The sequence below is a fragment of the Hemitrygon akajei genome, chromosome 1, assembly GCF_048418815.1.
Source record: "Hemitrygon akajei chromosome 1, sHemAka1.3, whole genome shotgun sequence".
Lineage (NCBI taxonomy): Eukaryota > Metazoa > Chordata > Chondrichthyes > Myliobatiformes > Dasyatidae > Hemitrygon > Hemitrygon akajei.
In genome coordinates, this window is record NC_133124.1 from 23,234,520 (window position 1) to 23,256,359 (window position 21,840).

General features: G+C 42.5%; 1 protein-coding gene across 5 annotated transcripts in view; it reads left to right on the top strand.

Annotated features, from left to right (window-relative positions):
• sybu (syntabulin (syntaxin-interacting)) overlaps positions 1-21,840 on the top strand; it is a 128,602-nt gene that overhangs the window by 23,516 nt on the left and 83,246 nt on the right. For 4 of the 5 annotated variants that reach the window (XM_073039003.1, XM_073039010.1, XM_073038998.1 and 1 more), the window contains exons 2-3: positions 12,468-12,515; positions 13,124-13,319. In XM_073039003.1, the coding sequence (XP_072895104.1) occupies positions 12,489-12,515; positions 13,124-13,319 (223 nt within the window). In that variant the 5' untranslated portion in view covers positions 12,468-12,488. Of the gene's footprint in view, positions 1-12,467; positions 12,516-12,827; positions 13,013-13,123; positions 13,320-21,840 lie in introns of those variants that run through there. The other variant, XM_073039007.1, reaches the window with a different exon arrangement.

A 21,840-nucleotide genomic window follows, 5' to 3' on the forward strand; every position in this document is an offset into this window, starting at 1 on the left:
TTTCCTTGGTCTTCTCCACGTTCAGACTTAGGTTGTTGTTTTCGCACCAGTCCACCAGTGGCCCCACTTCCTCTCTGTACTCCATTGTTTGTGTCATCCACAAACCTGATAACATGGTTTGAGCTGGATCCTGCGACACAGTCGTGCATCAGCAGTGTGAGCAGCAGCAGACTGAGCACACAGCCCCGGGTAGTGCCAGTGCTGAGAGTAATTGGACTAGAGACGTTGCTATCTCATGGACTGACTGTGGCCTTTCTGTTAAGAAGTTCAGGATTCAGCTGTAGAGGGAGGTGTTGAGGCCCAGTAAGGACAGTTTCCCCATCAGTTTCAGGGGAGTCTAGGACAAGAGGGCACAACTTCAGGATTGAATGATGTCCATTTAGAACTGAGATGCAGGGAAATTACTTTAGTCAAAGTGTGGTAAATCTGTGGAATTTGTTGCCACAAGCAGCTGTGGAGGCCAAATCACTGGGTGCATTTAAGGTAGAGGTAGGTAGGTTATTGATTAGCCAGAGAATCAAAGGGTATGGAGAAAAGACAGGGGAGTGGAGATGACTGGAAGAATTTGATCAGCCATGATTGAATGGCAGTCAGACTCAATGGGCTGTTTGGCCTACTTCTACCCCTATACCTTATGGTCTTATGCTCTTATAGTTTCTGGTGTATGATGGTGTTGAATGCTGAACTAAGATCTATAAGCAGCAGTCTGGTATATGAGGCTCCATTTTCCAGGTGGGACGGGACAGAGTGGAGGGCAGAGGCTAATGCATCGTCACTGGATTGATTTGTGTGATAGGCAAAGTGGAAAGGGGCTAATGAAGCTGGAAGTAAGGCTTTAATGTGCTCCGTGTCCAGCTACTCAAAGTATTTCATAATGGTTGAGAAACACACACAAAATGCTGGTGGAACGCAGCAGACCAGGCAGCATCTATAGGAAGAAGTACAGTCAACGTTTCGGGCCGAGACCTTTCATCAGGACTAACTGAAAGAAGAGATAGTAAGAGATTTGAAAGTGGGAGGGGGATATCTGAAATGACAGAAGAAGACAGGAGGGGGAGGGATGAAGCTAAGAGCTGGAAAGTTGATTGGCAAAAGGGGTGCACAGCTGGAGAAGGGAAAGGGTGGCCTAGGGAGAAAGAAAGGGGAAGGGGTGCACCAGAGGGAGATGGAGAATAGGCAAGGAGTTATTGTGAGAGGGACACATAGAAAAAAGAGAGAAAAAAAGGAAAAAAAATAAACAAACAAACAAATAAATAAGGGTTGGGGTAAGAAGGGGAGGAGGGGCATTAATGGAAGTTAGAGAAGTCAATGTTCATGCCATCAGGTTGGAGGCTACCCAGCCGGTATATAAGGTGTTGTTCCTCCAGCCTGAGTGTGGCTTCATCTTGACTGTAGAGAAGGCCATGGATTGACATATCAGAATGGGAATGGGACGTGGAACTAAAATGTGTGGCCACTGGGAGATCCTGCTCTCTCTGGCAGAGAGGGCGTAGGTGTTCAGTGAAACGGTCTCCCAGTCTGCGTCCGGTCTCACCAAGATATAGAAGGCCACACCGGGATGGACACAGTATATCACACCAGCTGACTCACAGGTGAAGTGTCGCCTCACCTGGAAGGACTGTCTGGGGCCCTGAGTGGTGGTGAAGGAGGAGGTGTAAGGGCAGGTGTAGCACTTGTTCCACTTACAAGGACGTGCTGAGAGGGTTGATGTTAATGTCACTGGTTGACGATCATTTAGGCAGGTTACTGTCACCTTCTTCGGCACTGGAATGATGGCTTCCAACTTGAAAACCGAGGGGACAGTGGACAGTTCCAGAGAGATGTTGAATATATCAGTCAGCACCTCTGTTACCTGGGCTGCACAGTCTTTAAGTAAGTCGTGCTTAAAAAGCAGTGAGCTGGTGTTCATAGATTCAATGTCTATTAAGCAGTCTGATGTCAGGCAGGAAGAAGCTGGTCCTGAATCGCTGAGTATGCACCTTCAGGCTCTTGTACCTCCTACCTGATGATAGCAATGAGAAAAGGGCACGTCTTGGGTGATGGGGGTCCTTGAAGATGGCTGCTACCTTTTTGAGGCATCGCTCCTTAAAGACGTCCTGGATGCTGGGGAGCCCATGATGGAGCTGAGTGAGTTTACAACTTTTTGCAGCTTATTTTGACCCTGTGCAGTGCCCCCGCCCCCCACCACACTAGCAGATAGTAATGCATCCAGTTAGAAAGCTCACCACGATACATCTGTAGAAATTTGCAAGTGTCTTTGGTGACATACCAAACATCAAACTCCTAATGAAATATAGTTACTCCATGTTAAGCTGCAATAACCTGCCATACAAAATTCCAATCATTCGGTTTCTAGCTCACCAGCTAATGTTTGCTGTACTCCCCACCTACACAGATTCAGATTTATTTGTCACATCTACTCAGATTCAAATTCCGATTTATTTAGCGATCGAAACATACAGTGAAATGCACTCTTTGTGTTAATAACCAGCACAACCTATGAATGTACTGGAGGCAGTCCACAACTGTCATCAAACACTCCGGTGTCAACAGGGCATGCCCACAATATTCAACAGAATAACACAGAGCGTAACAAGCAACAAAACAAACCCCTTTCTTTCCTCTCACCCACACACATCCCCTCCAATAACCACCATTAACCAACTTCTTGAGTGTTCATTCTCCCAGAGCAGTTCCTAACAATGTCAGCAATGCCCACTCAGTGGGCTCTTTGTTCCCGTGCTCCCTTTTTAACTCGCCTGATTCTTTTTCTTGAGTACCCTTCAAACTTACGGAAGCCTTTTTCCTTTGCTTCCTTCAGATGTAGCAGGTTTACTGGAAAATTTGTTATTCTGCTGTGTACCATTAAAAAGAAGTTAATTAACTGTGTTGGAATATCTACTTGTCAGGCATTACCTAAATCCTAAGCATGTCAGACTATCAAAGGCTTACTGGAAATACTTTATGTTAAATTCTTTGATACTGATTCCAATCCAGTCCCCCAATTATTTTTTTATTCTATTCCACACAATTCTTCATCATCCTGTGAACCTGTAATGTATTAAAAACCTCCTTTTATTTGCAATTTATTTGGTCATCAAAGGACTTCTGTGTTTGGGTGCCCTTTCTTTTCAGCTCATATAAGTATACTACGTCTTGTTTGTGGGTGAACTATCTGAACTTCTTATAAATATAGGGTGAACGAGCTGGAGCTTTTCTCTTTGGAGCGAAGGAGGATGAGTCGGATTTGATAGGGGTGTACAGGATGATAAGAGGCAGAGTTGGAGTGGATAGCCAGAGACTTTTTTTTCCCAAGGTGGAAATGGCTAATACAAGGGGGCATACTTTTAAGGTGATCGGAGGAAAGTATAGGGGGGATGCCATAGTAAGTTCATTACACAGAGAATGGTGGGTGGATGGAACACCATCCCTGGGTGGCGGTAGAGGCTGATGTATTAGGGCCATTTAAGAAACTTTTAGATAGGCACATGGAAGACAGAAAAATAGAGGGCTATGTAGAAGGGAAGGGTTACATTGATCTTAGAATAAGTTGCAAGGTCAGCACAACATCATTTGCTGAAGAGCCTGTATTGTGCTGTAATGTTCTATGTTCTGAATTCGTCCCCATTGCCTCTATATTACCAGATAGTGTTTGTTTCTGTTCTTTCATGGCCAGATCCATTTTCAAATACATGCTGATAATATCCTTCCATTTCGAATCTTCACTTTTGTGCTTTTTCACAATTATTTTCAACCAGTTTATACTATGGTACGTGCTGAAGTGTACTCCATACCACCACCTGGAGGATCTCCTCCAAGTTGCAAATTCCTTCCAGCATGAAAATAATATTGTTGTTCCTTCATTGTTGCTAGGCATAAACTCAGAAAGACCATAAGGTATGGAGCAGAATTAGACCATTCAGCCCATCGAGTCTGCTCCTCCATTCAATCATGGCTGATTTGCTATCCCTCTCAACTCCATTCTCCTGTCTTCTGCCCATATCTTTTCACACCTTTATTAATCAAGAAGCTATCAACCTCTACTTTAAGTATACCTTCATGACTTATTTGACTTGTTCTCCACAGCCATCTCGCTGCTCTCTGGTGAAAGAAATTTCTCCCAATCTCTGATCTGAATGGACGTCCTTGTGTTCTGAGGCTCTGACCACTGGTTCTAAATTCCTCCACTATTGGAAAGAAGCTCTCAATGTCCACTCTATCAGGGTCATCCAATAGTCAGTAGTCATAAGGTCATAGAGCAAAGAAGCACAAATACAGGCTCTTCAGCCCAATGCCATCCACTCTGCCCACACAGTTAGTTCCAATATCTAGCATTCAACCCTTATCCAGCCATGTACACTATCCAAGTGTTTCTTAAATGCTGCTATACTGGCCCAAATGGTTCACGCCAGGTTGAATCCAGGTTGTAGGAACTGTGAAAAGGTGACTCTGTCATACCTTGTGATACCTTGTTGTATGACCTGGAAGCAAGTAAGGATCAGGCAAATAGTTTCACAGTCAAAGCCAGTCATGGCAGTATCAGTGCTCAATTCTTGCAGTACAGTTTTGAGTGCAGAGTTCAGTAGAGTTCAGTACAGTGATACCCAGCAAGCTAGCTCCATCAGCTCACACTTGGCTCTTTGAAACCTCATTTGAAAGAGGCCTTCTATACCACTCCTATTCATGTACCTACCTAGATGGCTTTTAAATGTTGCTGATGTGCCTGCCTCAACCATTATTTCTGGAGGCTCCTTCCAGACGCATCACCCTTTGCGTGGATAACCTGTCCCAGATGTCCCTTTAAATTATGGTTTAATCATAATCAGATTTACTCAAGTTACCACAAACTCTGCTGAATTCTGCACTCAAAACTGAACTGCAAGAAATTAGCATTGATATTGCCATGGCTGGCTTTGACTGTGAAACTATTTAAACCATAAGACCGTAAGACGTAGGAGCAGAATTCGGCCATTGAACCCACTGAGTCTGCTCTGCCATTCCATCATGGCTGACCCTGGATCCCACTCAATGCCATACTTGATTTATCCTCACTTGCTTACAGGTCATACAACAAGGTATCACAATATGATAGAGTAGTTACGTTGCCCTTTCACAGTCCCTATAACTAGGTTTCAATCCTGACTTCAGGTGCTATCCTTGCGGAATTCCCCTGCAATCCCATGACAATAGACAATAGACAGTAGGTGCAGGAGTAGGCCATTCAGCCCTTCTAGCCAGCACCGCCATTCACTGTGATCATGGCTGATCATACACCATCAGTACCCCGTTCCTGCCCTCTCCCCATATCCCTTGACCCCGCTATCTATAAGAGCTCTATCTAACTCTCTCTTGAATACATCCAGAGACTTGGGCTCCACTGCCTTCTGGGGCAGAGCATTCCACATATCCACCACTCTCTGGGTGAAAAAGTTTTTCAGCATCTGTGTTCTAAATGGCCTACCCCTTATTCTTAAACTGTGGCCTCTAGTTCTGGACTCACCCATCAGCGGGAACATGCTTCCTGCCTCCAGTGTGTCCAATCCCTTAATAATCTTATATGTTTCAATCAGATCTCCTCTCATCCTTCTAAATTCCAGTGTATACAAACCCAGTCGCTCCAATCTTTTAACATATGACAGTCCCGCCATTCCGGGAATTAACCTTGTGAAACTATGCTCCACTCCCTCAATAGCAAGAATGTCCTTCCTCAAATTTGGAGACCAAAACTGTACACAATACTCCAGGTGGGGTCTCACCAGGGCCCTGTACAGCTGCAGAAGGACCTCTTTACTCCTATACTCAATTCCTCTTGTTATAAAGGCCAGCATGCCATTAGCTTTCTTCACTGCCTGCTGTACCTGCATGCTTGCTTTCATTGACTGATGTACAAGATCACCTAGATCTTGTTGTACTTCCCCTTTTCCTAACTTGACTCCATTTAGATAGTAATCTGCCTTCCTGTTCTTGCCACCAAAGTGGATAACCTCACATTTATCCACATTAAACTGCATCTGCCATACATTTGCCCACTCACCCAACCTGTCCAAGTCACCCTGCATTCTCATAACATCCTCCTGACATTTCACACTGCCACCCAGCTTTGTGTCATCGACCCATGGATTTACACTGGCTACTTAAACTCTTTCTCACCAACAATATGGAAATACTTTTACTACAACAACTTCAATGGTTTATTAAGATGATTCACCAAGGACAATCAAACTTGGGTGATAAATAATGGCTTGATAGCACTGCTTACCTCCTGAAACATGAACATAGGTTTCCAGAACATGATCCTTGATGAGCTAGATACATTTGGGGAAATCCCTCCGGATTTGCTCTTCTCACCTTTTTTGTCACAATCTATATATATATTAACTGCATTATTGTTTTAATACCTTTTAGGTTTTCATAAGGATTTGTTTCTCCAATTTCCTCCCACAATTTCATGTCCTGTAGTATCTTGCTAAATAACAACTCCCCTCTTTTTACGTAAATCCATTCCGAGGGGTTCTGTCTTTCAGCTTTTAATCACAATTGTGGCAGTAAATTTGATCAATGTAAGACCATAAGATGGAGGAACTTAATTAGTCCATTTCGCCCATCAAGTCACAAAACACAACAGCACAGAAACAAGCCCTCTTCTGCTGCACTCCTCAGCACTCTACCATTCACTATGTAAGTCCTACCCTGGTTTTTCCTCCCAAAGTGCAACACTTTGGGGTTAACTACTCTGAATTTCACTTGCCCCATCAATGAAATATTCCCACAACCAATAATGTCACTTTCAAGGACTCTTCATCTCATGCTCTCATTATTTATTGCTATTTACTTATATTTGCATTTGCATACTTTGTTGCCTTCTGCACTCTGGTTGATCTTTCATTGATCCTGGAGTAGTTACTATCCTATAGATTTGCTGAGTATGCCCATAGGAAAATTAATCCCAGAGTTGTGTATGGTGACATATATGTACTTTGATAATTCAATTTACTTTGAAGTTTGAACTTTAAACATCTCACATTTGATTGCAATAAATTCCATCTGCCATTTCTTAACCCATTTTTCCAGCTGGTCAAGCTTTGATAGCCTGTCTGTTTGATATAGATTTTCATAAAGACTTGTTTTTCTACTTTCCTCCCACAATTCCATGCCGTGTAGCCTCTTGCTACATAACAGCTACCCTCCTCTTCTTTCAACCTGTCCAGAGAGATTCTGCCTTTCAATTCTTAATATGTTTTAGAATTGTGCAGTATGTTTGATCTACAATGCAATGCTCTTACATTTTGTTTTTCTTCTATTTCTCCTGAGTGGCTCAAGCAATATGACTTGGAATTTTAAATACTGAATTCTGCATCTTTAGGTAACTTGAGTTTTCAGTTTTCAGTCTGAATCAATCACCCATCTGTAATTTTAGCTAAATTTGATTATTTTTCCATTGATTTATTTTCTCTCCCTGGGAATGGAGGAAGTGTCCACTGCAACCTGCTGGCCTTGTTCTAATACTCTGCATTCTGAAGCTTCAATGCTCTTTTGCCTGTTCTCACACCCTCCAACTGCTCCCATTCACTCATTAACCAGATAACTGGTTCCTGCCTGCTTATAGTTACCATACACCTCCTTCTTCTTCTTAACCAGGGTCTCAATATCTCTTGGAAACTAAGATTCCATAAACCTGTTATCCTTCCCTTTTAATAAACTCTTTATTCGCAAAGTTTCACTTCTGAAAGCCTCCCACTTACCAACTACACCTTTGCCAAAAAGAAAACTGTCTCAATCCACACTTGCCAGATCCTTTCTGAGACAATTAAAAATGGCCTTTCTCCAATTCAGCATCTCAACTCGAGGACCGGACCTATCCTTTTCCAAAATTACCTTGAAACTAATGGCATTATGATCATTAGATGCAAAGTGTTCTCCTACACAAACGTCTGTCACTGTCCTCAGTCCCTAATAGGAGATCTAGTTTCACACTCTCTCTAGTTGGGACTTCTATGTACTGATTAAGGAAACTCTCCCAAACATAGTTAACAAACTCTTTCTCATCCAGTCCTTTTACAATACAGGAGCCCCAGTCAATATGTCAAAATTTAAAATCGCATACTATTAAAATCTTATGTTTCTTGCAACAATCTGCGATCTCCTATAAATTTGCTCCTCTAAATCCCATGGTGGTCTATAATATAATCCTATTAATGTGGTCATACCTTTCTATCCATAAATCCTTACTGGACAAGATCTCCAGTCCATCCTGAGCACTGCTGTGACATTTCCCTCACTAGCAATGCCACCCCTCCCTCTTTAATCCCTCCGGCTCTATCACATCTAAAACAATGGAACCCCGTAACATTGAGCTACCAGTCCTGCTCCTCCTGCAAACTAGTCTCACTAATGGCTACAATGTCATAATTCCACATGCTGATCCATGCCCGAAGCTCACCCGCCTTTCCTACAATACTTCTAGCATTGAAATGTACAGTACGCATCTCAGAATATTAGTCCTATCGTGATCAAACTTTTGATTCTTGATTTTGCATGTAAATTTAACAACCTTTTTCTCCACAACCACTCCACTATCTGTCCTGGCAATCTGGTTCCCAGATCAATAGGTTTTCTTTACGCAGAGAGTGGTTGATGTTTGCCAGAGGAGATGGTGGAATCAGATACAATTACTACATTTAAGAGGTACTGTATTTGACAGACATTAAAATAGGCAAGATGTAGAAGAAAACATTTGGAATCAGAACAATTAATGTAGATTCAAAGTTCAAAATAACTTTATTATCAAATTTTCAGAATAAAAGGCAAGGACAACGGGTTTAGGGAACTTTGGTTTTGAAAAATATTTAAGCTTTGATTAAAAAGGAGGTTCGTAGCAGGTATAGGCAAGATGGAATAAGTGAGGTGCTTATGGATTATAAGAGATGCAAGAAGGAAATCAGGAGGGCTAAAAGAAGACATGAGGTTACATTAGCAGATAAGGTAAAGGAGAATCCTAAGAACCTCTAATGACATATCAAGACCAAAAAGATAGCAAGGGACAAAATTGGTCCTTTTGAAGATCAAAGTGGTCAATTATGCATGGAGCCATAAGAGATGGGGGAGATCTTAAATTGATTTTTTGCATCTTTATTTACTCAAGAGATGGACACAGAGTCTACGGAAGTGAGGCAAGGCAGCAGTGAGGTCATGGACCATAGACAGATTACAGAGGAGGAAGCGTTTGCTGTCTTGAGGCAAATTCCCGTGGATAAATCCCCAGGGGGATTTCCATACATCCATAAATCCATACATCCCTCAAGGTCGCTGCACAGGTTGATAGGGTAGTTAAGAAGGACTTTGGGATGCTTGGCTTCATTAACAGGGGGATTGAGTTCAAGAGTAGAGAGGTCATGTTGACACTCTACAAATCTCTGGTGAGACCGCACTTAGAGTATTGTGTTCAATTCTGGTCACCTCATTATAGGAAGGATGTGGAAGCTATGGAGAGGGTGCAGAGGAGATTTACCAGGATGTTGCCTGGATTGGATAACAAGTCATATGAAGCAAGGTTAGCAGAGCTGGGACTTTTCTGTTTGGAGCATATAAGAATGAGAGGGGACTTGATAGAGGTCTACAAGATTATGAGAGGCATAGATAGGGTGGATAGTCAGTACCTGTTTCCCAGGGCACCAATAGCAAACACCAGAAGGCATATGTACAAAATTAAGGGAGGGAAGTTTCGGGGAGACATCAGGGATAAGTTTTTTACACAGAGAGTTGTGAGTGCCTGAAATGACTTGCCAGGGATGGTGGTGGAGGCTAAAACATTAGAGGTATTTAAGAGCCTCTTGGACAGGCACATGGATGAAAGAAAAATAGAGGGTTATGGGGTAGTGTGGGTTTAGTACTTTTTTTAAGGATTATATGGGTCGGCACAACATGGAGGGCTGAAGGGCCTGTACTGTGCTGTAGTGTTCTAAGGTTCTGGGCTGACAAGGTGTTCCTTCGGATTTTGTGGGGAAGTGCAAAAATTGGAGGGCCTCTAGCAAAAATATTTAAAATGTTTTTAGCCATGGGTGAGATGCCTGAGGATTGAAAGATAGCCAGCGTTGTTCTGTTATTTATGAACAGATCTAATAACAAATAAGGAAATTATAGGCTGCTGAGCCTGACATCAGTAGTGGGTAAATTACTGGAAGGTATTCTTTTTTTTAAATATATTTTTATTAATTTTAAACAAACATAAGAGAAACATAGATACAGAGAGTTTGAGAATACATAATTAATAGGTTAAAGTATAAATACAAATAGATGATAATCCACATATAATAACCTCCCAAACTCATAGTGATTATGAAAAAAGGAGTAAATAAGAAAAAAAAACCTAACCAACATGGGCCATTGCATTATGTCAAATATACACAGCAGCGTCAATAACTCCGTACCTCCATCCAAATAATTAAGGATAATAAAAGTAAGGTTTAGGAAAAGTCAATTTAGCTCATATGAAAATGTTGAATAAATGGTCTCCAAGTTTCTTCAAATTTAATTGAAGGGTCAAAAACAACACTTCTAATTTTTTCTAAACTCAAATAAGAAATAGTTTGAGAAAACCACTGAAATATGGTTGGAGGATTAATTTCTTTCCAATTCAATAGGATAGATCTTCTAGCCATTAACATAACAAATGCAATCATCCACCGAGCTGAGGGGGATAAACAACTATTATCCACCATTGGTAAACCAAAAATTGCAGTAATAGGATGCGGTTGCAATTTAATATTCAGAACTTTTGAAATAATACCAAAAATATCTTTCCAATAATATTGCAAGCAGGGGCAAGACCAAAACATGTGGGTCAATGAAGCAACTTCAGAATGACATCTGTCACAAGTTGGATTAACATAAGAATAAAATCGAAGGAAGGTATTCTAAGAGACTGGATATATATGTATTTCGATGGAAGAACAGATTAGGAATAGTAAACAGAGACATTAGTGGTGTCTAACCAATTTTACAGAGTTTTTCTAAGAAGACAAGGGTATGGATGTTGTCAACGTGGACTTTACTAAGGCCGTTGACAAGGTCTCACATGGGAAGTTAGTCAAGAAGGTTTAGTCACTTGGTATTCTGGATGAGGTAGTAAATTGGATTAGACATTGACTTTGCTGGAGAAGCAAAAGTTCAAAGTAAATTTATTATCGAAGTACATGTATGTCACGATATACAAACCTGGTACGTATTCTTGCGGGCATACTCAATAAATCCACAAATAGAATCAATAAAGCCAGATAGTGGTAGTGACTGGAGGCCTGTGACTAGTGGTGTGCCACAGGGATCATTGCTGGGTCCATTCTGGTTTGTCATCTATATCAACTATCTGGTTGGTAATACAGTACGCTGGATCAGCAAGTTTGTTGATGACACCAAGACTGGGGATCTGGTAGCGGACAGAGAGGAAAACTATCAAAGCTTTCAGCGGGATCTGCACTAAATGGTTAAAAAAAAAAGCGCTTATAAATGGCAGATGGAATTTAATGCAGACAAGTGTGAGGTGTTGCATTTCAGTGGTGAGGATTGGGTGCTGAGGAGTGGGGCAGAACAGAGAGATCTGGGAATACTGATCCCTAATTTCTTGTAAGCGGCATCACAGGTAGATCAGGTTGTGAAGAGATCTTTTGACACATTGGCCTTCATAAATTGAAGTACTAAGCACAGGAGACGCTCTACATCCAGCTAGGGAGATTAAAGGGCAAAGGTTGAATTAGATGATGTGCACAGATCCATGCAGGTGCAGCGTGGCGGGCGGGGCAGGGGTGTGGAGAAGGATTTACATTCCCATGTTACTGGTTTCAAGCTGACTGGGAACTTGCTGGCTCATCTCAATAGCATGTCCAAATACCTAGTGTCGTATCCCTGATGTCTCCCCTAAACTTCCCTCCCTTAATTTTGTACATATGCCCTCTGGTGTTTGCTATTGGTGCCCTGGGAAACAGGTACTGACTATCCACCCTATCTATGCCTCTCATAATCTTGTAGACCTCTATCAAGTCCCCTCTCATTCTAATACGCTCCAAAGAGAAAAGTCCCAGCTCTGCTAACCTTACTTCATATGACTTGTTCTTCAAACCAGGCACCATCCTGCCAATTCTATGCTTCCAGAAATTTTATTCTAACGGCCAAGGACAGACGTTTTGAAAATGAATCTTCTTTTAGTTTTAAGTTAAACTGAAAAGATATGCCACCTTGAGTTAAGTCATGTTTGCAAGGGGTTGGATCCGAGTGGGCGAGTCCAGACCGGCATCAGCTTCACACCGCGGGCGTGGCTGTGAGCGAAGGAGCTGGGCGACTATGTCCGGCAGGTGAACTGAACCTGTCGTGAGTTCCGTTAGATGTTCAGCCCTGCCTGCACCCTGCCACGTGTGCTGTCCCCGCTGTAGCAACACGCATGCGCCTGATGTATCTCTTTTCATCCCAAATGACAGGTTCCAGGAGGAAGAGGCGGGATGGGACCGTTAAATGAATATCACAAGGTAATGTCGCTTTAACATTCCGCCTAATTTCAGGGAGGAAAAGTGGTGCTGACGTGACCAGTTTAAATGCAAACTAAAAGATAAATGACATCTGAAAAGGCGATCGGACGTTGCAGGTTATTTGGGTAGATTATTGCGGGGTTTTTTTTGGAAGTGTAACGTTAAATACAACGCGTTGCTAAGAACATCATGAGTCTATAAATGTCAGTTTGTGGGCCTGATGACTTGTTTGGGAGCAACCGCGCTGCGTACTGGCTTGCGCAATGACTGAGGTCATGAAATTAGCGGCTTTTCCTCCGGCTTTTCCACCGGGAGCGAAATGCATTTGTATTCAGTACGATAGTGAAACTAGTGGTGGTGTCGCCCTTTGGGCTGTGCGCAGAATTGCGCTTTACTGTTCCCGCAATGTCGAAGCGTGAAACTGGCAGCTGCAGACACCGCTCTAGACAGACCCAGTTGGCATCTAGATAGATGCAAGCATCTCCGGAATGGAACAGGTATCTTTCTGCGTTTAACTAGTCTTAATTTTTTTTTTGTTGTCGGGGAGTGTTTAATTCGGTTAGCGACAGGATCGAGATCAATAAAAGTGCACGCTTTATTTCTGGTAGAATCAGAAGGTGCAAGAGAAGCGAAGTCCACGCAGTCGTATCCCCAGGCTGGTTCTCCGCCCTTACTCCCACATCCAGAAAGGATCGCCTTCGTCTGAATCCCCCTTGTCCGAGGAAGACAGCCGCGATTACGATCTGAGCTCCAGCCAGTCACGGAGATCCGCAACCACCGTCAGTAGCATCAGTTTCTGTTCAGGTACCTCAGACGGCTAAAGCTTGTAAATTTTCTGTGCAAGGTTTATATTGCCAACTTGTTGTTTGTAAATGATCGGCGTTTGATGTTTTAGGGGGAGAGAAGGTTTGGCTTAGTGAAAGACTCTTCGCGTAACGTTTTGTGATTATACTGCGGTCACTGCAGTCCGGATGATCACAGTCAAGGTCAAGATAATGTGGTATCAGATATAACGATGGGACCACTTCGAAAGAGGGAGGAATTCAGAGGCAAAATATTATTGGCTGCTATTCCAGCTTTATAGCCCAAACCAGTGGCGGACCCCACCGCTACGCACCCCCGAACTACGGTGTTCGGAATCCACAAATGCAGGCCAATGGAGATTGTAATTCTGAAATCATTTGACCAACTTTTGTTTCTATGCATTGTCATCCCAGGTTTTAATTGGTCTGGCTTTCAAAATGGAAGAAAGGGGCAAGTCTCCCGTAATATAAAGCTCTCGACCTCTTTAAATACAAGTATTTACAGATCATTGTTTCAGATATGTGCAGATTTAGATCCAACACGTCATTTTACGGCGTGTCCTTGTATTTTAGTGGCCTATTCAGGTGTAAGAACAGATCCTTTTCCTCAGGATAATTATTTCAATCGGAGACTATAGTATTTGCCTGGCCCAGGGAAAAGAAAGCAACACTGTGTCTATTGTGCCTGGATAGACTAATATGTCTGAAGTGATGTAACATAGTATCACAAAAGAAGTTAAAATTAAAGCGAGCAGGTGCGGGGAGTTACTCACGTGGTCTTAGAAGTTGAAATATTTATGCTACACTTGCATTTTGAATGCATTGTTCTAAACTTGTCTGTTATGTTTAGAGGAATACACACAATGTGCTGGAAGAGCTCAGCAGGTCAGGCAGCATCTATGGATAGGAATAAATAGCCGACGTTTTGGGCTGAGGCCCTTCATCAGGACTGGAAAGGAAGGGGGAGGGGTCAGAATAAGAAGGTGGGGGCAGGGGAGGAAGAAGTACAAGATGGCAGATGATGGGTGTAGAGCTGAGAAGTTGATTGGTTGAAGAAATAAAGGGCCGGAGGAGGGGGGGGGTATTCGGTAGGAGAGGGGAGAAGGACTTGGGAGAAAGGGAAGGGCTGGAGCACCAGAGGGTGTGATGGGCAGGTAAGGAGATAAGGTGAGAGAGGAGAGAAGAATGGGGAAGATGAAGGAGAGGAGGGTGGCTAATTACAGGAAGTTTGAGAAATCGATGTTCATCCCATTGGTTTGGAGGCTACCCAAACGGAATATCAGGTGTTGCTCCTCCAACCTGAGCGTGGCCTTATCGTGGACTGGCATGTCAGAATGTGAATGGGAAGTAGATTTGAAATGGGTGGCCACTGGGAAATCCTGCTTTTTGTGGCAGACGGAGTGAAGGTGCTCGAGGAAGTGGTCTTGTGTCTGTTATGTTTGAACTGAAACTTGCTTAGTTTTGGTTTTACCATGCAAGATTTTTAAAATTAATACTTATTTTTTCATTACTGTATTGCACAATTAATTAAGGCTATGTTGGCTGAGTTGTATACCATTCACTGTGTAATATGGTTAATAATTATTAAGTGATAGCCTTGGGTATTAGAATACAAAAAGCTTAATAGTGCACTGTCTTAACAAAATCTATTTAATATTTTAGAAAAGTTGAGTAAAGCTTTATTTTTGGTGATATATTGGTCAATTGGTAAATGTGTTACGTTGCAGGATTTTCTGTGAAACCTGGTTGGGAAAGGTGTAGATCCCAAAATGATCAGCACAACATTGGAGTTAGTTGCATCTCAAAAGTCCCTGTCATTTACTTATTATCAGAGGTTAGCAAGCAAGTACCTGATTACCATAGGTGTGTCTTTTTATAAATAGCCTCATTGTTTCATTGTTTCGAATCAAGAAGTGGCATTTAGAATATTCATGTTGAACTAACGGCTACATAATTTACTGAGCTGTTCCATTATTCTTGTTGATAATCGGGATTCCACTATCTCATTGTCTTGAGCAAGGACAATAAAGTTCTATTCTATTAAATAATACTTATTAAAAGCAGACTATTGACACATGATTAAAACTTCTTAACAGATATAGAGACAATGAACCAACCAGGTAAGGCTGATGACAAGATATGTAAAGTGTCCATTTGGCCAAATAAGACTGTTGCATACATTAAAAAATAAGCGTGCATCGTACTTACTACAGAATGCTTTTATGCAGGGTTCTGACACTTTTGAGTGTCTAAATAAAGTTAGATACATGTGTGTTCTCCTCAATTGTTTCCTCCTACCACTATCCTGAAGAAAATACTATTCCCTGTTCAAGAGAGTTATATGAGGGCCCTGTAACCCAAACCTAAGACAAAGACAATGACAGAAAGAATTTCTTAAGAAAGAAAGCAGGAGGCCTGATAGAAGGCATGAAGTTGCTCTGCAGACAAGGTGAAGGAGAATCCTAAGGGAATCTCCAGATACGTTAAAAAAGAGCAAGGGACAAAATTGATTCTCTGGATGATCAGAATGTAATCCATGTGTGAAGCTAGAACAGATGGGGGACATCTTAAATAATTTTTTTGCATCTTTATTTACTCAGGAGATATGATGTGGTGGCCATTACAGAGACTTGGATTGCTCAGGGACTGGAATGGTTACTTCAAGTGCCGGGTTTTAGATGTTTCAGAAAGGACAGGGAGGGAGGCAAAAGAGGTGGGGGCATGGCACTGTTGATCAGAGATAGTGTCACAGCTGCAAAAAAGGTGGAAGCCATAGAGGGATTATCTATGGAGTCTCTGTGGGTGGAGGTTAGGACCAGGAAGGGATCAATAACTTTACTGAGCAGACATGAGGAAATCTGCAGATGCTGGAAATTCAAACAACACACACAAAATGCTGGTGGAACACAGCAGGCCAGGCAGCATCTATAGGGAGAAGCGTTGTCGACGTTTCGGGCCGAGACCCTTCGTCAGGACTAACTGAAAGGAAAGATAGTAAGAGATTTGAAAGTAGTGGGGGGAGGGAGAAATGCGAAATGTTAGGAGAAGACCGGAGGGGGTGAGTTGAAGCTAAGAGCTGGAAAGGTGATTGGCGAAAATGATACAGAGCTGGAGAAGGGAAAGGATCTTACTGGGTGTTTTTTATAGGCGACCTAATAGTAACAGGGATATCAAGGAGCAGATAGGGAAACAGATCCTAGAAAGGTGTAATAATAACAGAGTTCTCATGATGGGAGATTTTAATTTCCCAAATATTGATTGGCATCAGGAAGGTTTCTTGACACAATATGTAGATAAGCCTACAAGAGGAGAGGCTGTACTTGATTTGGTATTGGGAAATGAACCTGATCAGGTGTCAGATCTCTCAGTGAGAGAGCATTTTGAAGATAATGATCGTAATTCTATTTCCTTTACGATAGCTTTGGAGAGAGATAGGAACCGACAAGTTAGAAAAGCATTTAATTGGAGTAAGGGGAATTATGAGGCTATCAGGCAGGAAATTGGAGGCTTAAATTGGATACAGATGTTTTCAGGGAAAAGTACGGAAGAAATGTGGCAAATATTCAGGGGATATTTGTGTAGAGCTCTTTATAAGTACGTTCCAATGAGACAGGCAAGTTATGGTAGGGTACAGGAACTGTGGTGTACAAAAGCTGTAATAAATCTAGTCAAGAAGAAAAGAAAAGATTACAGAAGGTTCAGAGAGCTAGGTAATGTTAGAGATCTAGAAGATTATAAGGCTACTAGGAAAGAGCTTAAGAAGAAAATTAGGAGAGCCAGAAGGGGCCATGAGAAAGCCTTGGCGGGCAGAATTAAGGAAGACCCCAAGGCATTCTCCAAGTATGTGAAGAGCAAGAGGATAAGACCTGAGAGAATAGGAACTATCAAGTGTGACAATGGGAAAGTGTGTATGGAACCAGAGGAAATAGCAGAGGTACTTAATGAATACTTTACTTCAATATTCACTTTGGAAAAGGATCTTAGTGATTGTAGTAATGACTTGCAGTGGACTGAAAAGCTTGAGCATGTAGATATTAAGAAAGAGGATGTGCTAGAGCTTTTGGAAAGCATCAAGTTGGATAAGTCGCCGGGACCGGATGAAATGTACCCCAGGCTACTGTGGGAGGTGAGGGAGGAGATTGCTGAGCCTCTGGCGATGATCTTTGCATCATCAATGGGGACAGGAGAGGTTCTGGAGGATTGGGGGGTTGTGGATGTTGTTCCTTTATTCAAGAAAGGGAGTAGAGATAGCCCAGGAAATTATAGACCAGTGAGTCTTACTTCAGTGGTTGGTAAGTTGATAAAGAAGATCCTGAGAGGCAGGATTTATGAATATTTGGAGAGGTATAATATGATTAGGTGTAGTCAGCATGGCTTTTTAAAGGGCAGGTCGTGCTTTGCGGATGTGACTAAACACATTGATGATGGAAGAGCAATAGATGTAGTGTATATGGATTTCAGCAAGGCATTTGATAAGGTACACCATGCAAGGCTTATTGACAAAGTAAGGAGGGATGGGATCCAAGGGAAATTGCTTTGTGGATCGAGAACTGGCTTGCCCACAGAAGGCAAAGACTGGTTGTAGATGGGTCATATTCTGAATGGAGGTTGGTCACCAGTGGAGTGCCTCAGGGATCTGTTCTGGGACCCTTACTCGTTGTGATTTTTATAAATGACCTGGATGAGGAAGTGGAGGGATGGGTTAGTAAGTTTGCTGATGACACAAAGGTTGGAGGTGTTGTGGATAGTGCGGAGGGCTGTCAGAGGTTACAGCAGAACATTGATAGGATGCAAAATTGGGCTAAGAAGTGGCAGATGGAGTTCAACCCAGATAAGAGTGAAGTGGTTCATTTTGGTAGGTCAAATATGATGGCAGAATATAATACTACTGTAATGATAAGACTCTTGGCAGTGTGGAGGATCCGAGGGATCTTGGGGTCCAAGTCCATAGGACGCTCAAAGCATCTGCACAGGTTGACTCTGTGGTTAAGAAGGCATACAGTGCATTGGCCTTCATCAATCCTGGAATTGAATAAGGAGCTGAGAGGTAATGTTGCAGCTATATCGGACCCTGGTCAGACCCCACTTGGAGTACTATGCTCAGTTCTGATCGCCTCACTACAGGAAGGATGTGGAAACCATAGAAAGGGTGCAGAGGAGATTTACAAAGATGTTGCCTGGATTGGGGAGCATGCCTTATGAAAATAGGTTGAGTGAACTCGGCCTTTTCTCCTTGGAGTGAAGGAGGATGAGAGGTGACCTGATAGAGGTGTACGAGATGCTGAGAGGCATTGATGTGTGGATAGTCAGAGGCTTTTTCCCAGAGCTGAAGAGGTTGCCAGAAGAGGACACAGGTTTAAGGTGCTGGGGAGTAAGTACAGAGGAGATGTCAGGGGTAAGTTTTTGACTCAGAGAGTGATGAGTGCATGGAATGGGATGCCAGCAATGGTGGTGGAGGCGGATGTGATAGGGTCTTATAAGAGACTTTTAGACAGGTTATGAGGAGCTTAGTAAAATAGAGGGTTATAGGTAAGCCTAGTAATTTCTAAAGTAGGGACGTGTTCAGCACAACTTTGTGGGCCAAAGGCCCTGTATTGTGCTGTAGGTTTTCTGTGTTTCTATGAGACAGACAGAGAGTTTGTGGAAGTGAGGCAAAGTGGGATCAACTTCATTGAGCTATACAGGTTACAGAAGAGGTATTTGCTGTCCTGAGACAAATCGAGACAGACCCTCAGACCCTACGGGAGGCAAATGGAGAAATTGCCGGGACCCTAGCAGAGATATTTAAATCATCCTTAGCAACAGGAGAGGCACCAGAGGATTGGAGGATAAATAGTGTTGTTCCACTGTTTAAGAAAGGCTCTAAGCGTAAACCAGGAAATTATAGGCCAGTGATTCTAATATTAGTCGTGGGAAAGTTATTGGAATGTATTGTAAGCGACCAGATATATAAGTCTTTGGATAGATATGTACTGATTAAGGATAGTCATCATGGCTTTGTGCGTAGTAGGTCATGTCTGACCAATCTTATATAGTTTTTCAAGGAGATATGAGGAAAGTGGATGAAGGCAAGGCAATGGGATATTGTCTACATGGACTTTAGCAAGGCATTTGACAAGGTCCCGCATGGGAGTTTGGACAAGAAGGTTCAGTCGCTCAGCATTCAAGATGAGGTAGTAAATTTGGTAAGACATTAGTTTTGTGGGAGAAGTCAGCGAGTGGTAGTCGAGGGTTGCCTCTCTGACTGGAAGCCTGTGACTAGTGGTGTGACACAGGCATCGGTGCTGGGTCCGTTGTCGTTTGTCAGCTATATCAATGATTTGGATGGTAATAATGGGGGTGTAGTGGACAGTGAGGAAGACTGTCATGGCTTGCAGAGAGGTGTGTATCAGATGGGAAAATGGGCTTTAAGAAAAGTCAGATTTAATGCTGATAAGTGCGAGGTGTTGCACATCGGTAGGACCCACTAGGGTAGGTCTTAGACGGTGAATGGTAGGGCACTGAAGAACAAAGGGATCTGGGAATACAGGGCCATAATTCAGTGAAAGTAGTGGCATTACCGGTAGATAAGAGGTCTTAAAGAAAGCTTTTGGCACGTTGGCCTTCATAAATCAAAGTATTGAATACAGGAGTTGGGATGTTATGTTGAAGTTGTATGAGACATTGGTGAGGTCTAATTTGGAGTATTGTGTGCAGTTTTGGCCACCTACACACAGGAAAGATGTAAATAATATAAAGAAAATTTACAAAGATCTTGCCAGGTCTGGAGGACCTGAATTATAAGGAAAGATTGAATAGGTTAGGACTGTATTCTTTAGAAAGTAGATGATTGAGAGCAGATTTGATGGAGGTATACAAAATTATGAGGGGTATAGGTGCAGTAAATGTAAGCAGGCTTTTTCCACTGGTGGGACTACAACTAGAGGTCATGGGTTAAGGGTGAAAGGTGAAATGTTTAAGGGGAACATGAGGGGAAACTTCACTCAGAGGTCATGAGAGTGTGGAATAAGTTACCAGCATAAGTGGTGCATGTGAGCTCAAATTCAACACTTAGAGAAGTTTGGATAGGTACATGGATAGTAGGGATATGGAGAGCTATGTTCCCGGTGCAGGTCGATGGGAGTAGGCAGTTTTCAGCATTGACTAGATGGGCTGAAGGTTCTCTTTCTGTTTTTTATGACGATTATTAACTAGAGATTAGAAGACACTTAGCCACAGATTGTATCCCACCCCCACATATACCTTTCAACTACTGTGTGAGAAACATCTCAAACTGTTCTCATGAAAATTACAGTGTGTGAAATCTTAGATGAGCTTGCATTCCCAACAAGGAAGGTGGTACAGCAATAACACACTTGCATATCCTTCCTGCTTTGTTTACTAAATTTTTGATTGCAAGACGACAAGATCCAGTGAGCAAAAGTCTGATTAGAGAAGGTGGAAAACTATACCGGCTAAATCAGAACTGGTTGAAAATCAGGCAGTTGATTAAAAGATTCAGTGGCTGGAAACTATTTCTATATTGTGTTTACGCTGCTGCCAACTTTAAGGCATTTACAATAGTGTTGAAGCCAAGAACATTCTGTATTACTCAGGTTACACTCCCAAGTGTTAAAATTGTTTTTTAACCATTAATGTTTTTGGGGTGTCCATAAAACTCTGCACAGGTTCTAAGGCCCAAGTCTTATCTGTGGTTGCTTTCCACCGGCAGCAACCTTTTCATTTCTTTTGCATTTTGTCTGTTTCTTATGAGGCCGAGTTGCTAGCTCAACATGCAAGAGGCTGGCTGGATTTGAACCTGGGACCACTGGCCTCGAAAGTCCGGTGCGGGTGCCACTATGCTGCTGGCCGGCTGTGGTGCCAGTACCCCATTTGCAGCCAGAAAGGGAAGTGGAAACTGAAAGCCTGCACAGGTGCACCCATTAAATCCCAGGCTTCACAAGAAAGCCTGAGAATGGTGTAGCAGTGACCAAGCTTTCGGAGTAGCTTTGGAGAGTGGGAATGCAGCATCCATGAAAGTGGTCTTCCTATGAAGAGTGATGAAGCAGATTAGTCCTCTACTGAGCTATAGAAGAATAAGAGCTGTTCTCATTAGAACACTCAAAGTTCTTATGGTGTTTGGATGAATAGATGCAAGGATAATATCTCTAGAACCATGAATCACAATTTTAAGTTAAGAAATTGGCTGTTCAAGGTGAGATAGGAAGAAATTATTTGGAATTCTGTATGCAAAAGGCATCTGCTCGGTCTGTAAGTCAGTCACCAAGAATATTCAAGACAGAGGTCAAAGGTTTTTTGTAAATTGAAAGAATTAAGGCATATAGGCTTAATGTACTAAGATCAAAGATCAACCATGAAGTAAGTGAATTGCTGAACAAGCAGGAGGGAACAAATGGCCTGCCCCTGCTTCTCTTAATTTATCATGCCCTTGCCTGCCATAGCCAGCCCATTCTGCACCACCGTCATCCATTTCTCATTCTGAATTATGCCTCACTGTCCTGTGCATGCATACACACATGCAT